This window comes from Triticum aestivum, chromosome 4D (genome assembly GCF_018294505.1).
Source record: "Triticum aestivum cultivar Chinese Spring chromosome 4D, IWGSC CS RefSeq v2.1, whole genome shotgun sequence".
NCBI classification, from domain to species: Eukaryota; Viridiplantae; Streptophyta; class Magnoliopsida; order Poales; family Poaceae; genus Triticum; species Triticum aestivum.
Window position 1 is genome coordinate 447,121,502 of NC_057805.1, and position 2,628 is coordinate 447,124,129.

General features: G+C 60.1%; 1 protein-coding gene and 1 non-coding gene across 2 annotated transcripts; both read right to left on the reverse strand.

Moving 5' to 3' along the window:
- Positions 1–652: 652 nt before the first annotated feature.
- TRNAS-GCU (transfer RNA serine (anticodon GCU)) lies at positions 653–734 on the reverse strand. The gene has a single exon. It is a non-coding gene; the product is annotated as a tRNA-Ser (tRNA).
- Positions 735–843: 109 nt separating this feature from the next.
- Positions 844–2,062, reverse strand: LOC123100262 (EPIDERMAL PATTERNING FACTOR-like protein 4). Its single transcript, XM_044522212.1, has 2 exons — positions 1,700–2,062; positions 844–1,593 (listed from the first exon to the last, which is right to left on the reverse strand). Exons 1-2 carry the CDS (start codon positions 1,770–1,772, stop codon positions 1,325–1,327), a joined length of 342 nt encoding a protein of 113 aa, XP_044378147.1. The 5' UTR covers positions 1,773–2,062; the 3' UTR covers positions 844–1,324.
- Between the last annotated feature and the right edge of the window lie 566 nt (positions 2,063–2,628).

Below are 2,628 nucleotides of genomic sequence, written 5' to 3' on the forward strand. Positions count from 1 at the left end.
TCCAAAGTAGAGTATTCAGGGCCTCCTCCTCCCCTCTCCTCTCTAGGGAACTTATGCTGATTTGACGCGAGCAAAGCAGCAGCAGCAGCGGCAGCTGGGAGTAGCATAAATTAGTGCCACTGCCGGGGGGAAGCCTACCGTGCCATAGGCCACTGTTGCTGTGGCATTTGTATACTAGGCGCGCGCAGGCTTTTCCCTTTGTTTCTTGCTCCTGTGAAGGAAAGACTCTGAAGAAAAGAGAGAGGGCTCGTGCTGCAACTGCAATGCGATGCACAGCACGCGCACTGCACCTGTAGCTCTACACACGTAGGAGGAGGAAATCCCTGCTACTGTTCAAGCCTGATCTTTTGGGGGCTTGCCCGGGCGCCTATCCATGGTTTTCTGTACGCGCTCATACTATATGCGGCTCTGCGAGGCACATGCCCTGCCATGGAGTGCGCTTGTGCTGGGAAGATGGAGTGAGGATAAGAAATTGTTCTGAAGTTCTTCATGGGGGAGATTGTTTCTTTCGGTGTGGTGTGGTGCGTGCACCGGCCACAAGATCCAGGAATCCCAGGAACAATTACAGGCTCCATCCAGACATGGAAAACGCTGGTGGGAATTAGTAAAAGTTTGGAGACATCCAGCGTTAAAAATAAAGGAGAAAAGGAATCGACGCCTGAGAGATTCGAACTCTCGCGGGGAAACCCCATGTACTTAGCAGGCACACGCCTTAACCACTCGGCCAAAGCGTCTTTTGTATTTACACGGGCATACTGAGCCTTTTCTACGAAAGGAAGCATGCTCGAAACAGAGCAAAATGATGAGGAAGATGTCGTCCAGGAGAAAATATCACGGCATAGATTGACGAAAATTAATTGGAAAATCACTCCTCAAAACCGGAAGTTGGCTTGGCCTTGGCGACTCGAGAAGGAGAAGAACCAGAGAGAGAGAGAGCGCGTGAACGAACAATCTCGATCCATCTCTCCACCTCTTCGGACCCGACAAGACACGACCGGCTAGCTAATTACAACATCACACTGGTTAAAATCTCCAAGAACTGAACAATGTTATTACATACATCGAGGAGGAAGCCTCCATGTTTGGTTTCTTCCCATGATTCCATGGATCTCTCTGCGCTCTGCTCCCTCTTCTTCTTCTCTAGCTAGATCCCTCTGGTTGCCGTGCGTGTGCTCGACCTCCTGGCCTTGTGCGCGCCGCCGTAGCCTTGAAGAGCTAGCTCCCGCGAGTGAGCTGAAGCAGCCGTAATGGCGGACCGAGTCGGGAGCAGCATCAAGGGCATACATATATGTGCAGACGGAGCTGTGGGCGGACGGTCATGGGCTCATGGCATGAAGAGCCTGTCGCCGCACTTGCAGCGCCAGGCCTCCGGGTAGTACTCGAGCGGGAAGCTGACGCCGGGCTGGATGGCCACGTGCACCGGCCGGCACGGGTGGCACCGCCCGCACCGGCTCCGGCACGTCGGCGGCGACGAGCCCGGGCCCACCAGCTCCCTCCGCCGCGCCTCCTCCGCAGGCTCCACCCACGAGTACTGCTCAAGGGCTGCTTTACCGCCGCCGCCGCCGCTCCACCGGCTCGTCGCGGCGCACCCACCTGCAGGAGACACACGCACATGTGCGCGCGTACGTGTGAGCTAGAGCTCGCCATGTATGTAATGCCGTAGAAACACGGAGAAAGTGCATGTCGCTGGCTGTCTTACCGAGGGCAGCGGCGAGGAAGAGGAGGTGCAGGAGGAGCGCCGCGGCGAGGCCGCGCCGGCTCGCCCAGCCCATGGGTGGCCGAGCGTCTCCGCTCAGCTAGGTCACCAGATCTCGTACACCCACCCAGCGGCCGGCGTAGGTGTCGCGCCTGGCGGGCTAGCTCGAGGACGGGCCGGAGGTGGTGACCGGTGAGGGGGGAGCAGGACAGGAGGGAGAAGAAAGCAGAGCGAGAGCGGCGCTGAATGCCGCTGGGTGCTGCTGCCGTGCACGAGGGGGACTGACGCGGACGGAAGGGGGTGGAGTGGAGTGGCGTTTGTGTGTGCGCGCGAGTCAATCCGCACGCACGCACGGAGTAGTCATGGACCGTGCGTGCGGGCTCTGCAGCGCCGGAGGCATAAAGGAGAGAGAGAGGAGGTGAGGCCAAACTCCACCGCGCGACCCCAATCTGTCCGCGCGCGTCCGTTTATGGTAAAACGGAAGAATAGCGCGGCCCAACGCGCGGCCTTAAACAGACAAATGTCCGGATTCCGTCCGTTTTCGACGCATCCCCGGCCCAAATTTGCACTCGGTTTGGGGTGAAACGGACGCGCGCGGACGGCCTAGACGCACGCCCTTGTCCCTCCCCCGCCTGTCGGGGACACTAGCAGTCCCTTCGCTCCCAGCGCTTCCACCCTCTCTCTCCCGCCCCGCCCCGCCGCCGGAGATGCCGCTATTCTCCGGCCGCCTCCTCCGGGCAGCCCCCAGCCGTCCCTACCAAACCACGTCTCGACATGGCCGCCACCACGCCCGCGCTTTCGCCGTAGTTTTGGCCGTCGATCAGAGGAGGTTCGGCCGTCGCCGTCTTTGCCGGTGGTAGAGGGGACACGACCGCCGGCGACGTACCACGGCGGCCTCGGCAGCTTGCGACGAGAGCTCCAGAGCGGCCAGT

What these genes read in the sequence shown, in the direction of transcription:
- LOC123100262 (XM_044522212.1), bottom strand. Translation starts at nt 1,772, where the DNA reads ATGGGCTGGGCGAGCCGGCGCGGCCTCGCCGCGGCGCTCCTCCTGCAC. An exon ending in CTTCCTCGCCGCTGCCCTCG is followed by an intron (nt 1,594 to 1,699) that starts GTAAGACAGCCA and finishes TGTCTCCTGCAG; the next exon opens with GTGGGTGCGCCGCGACGAGC.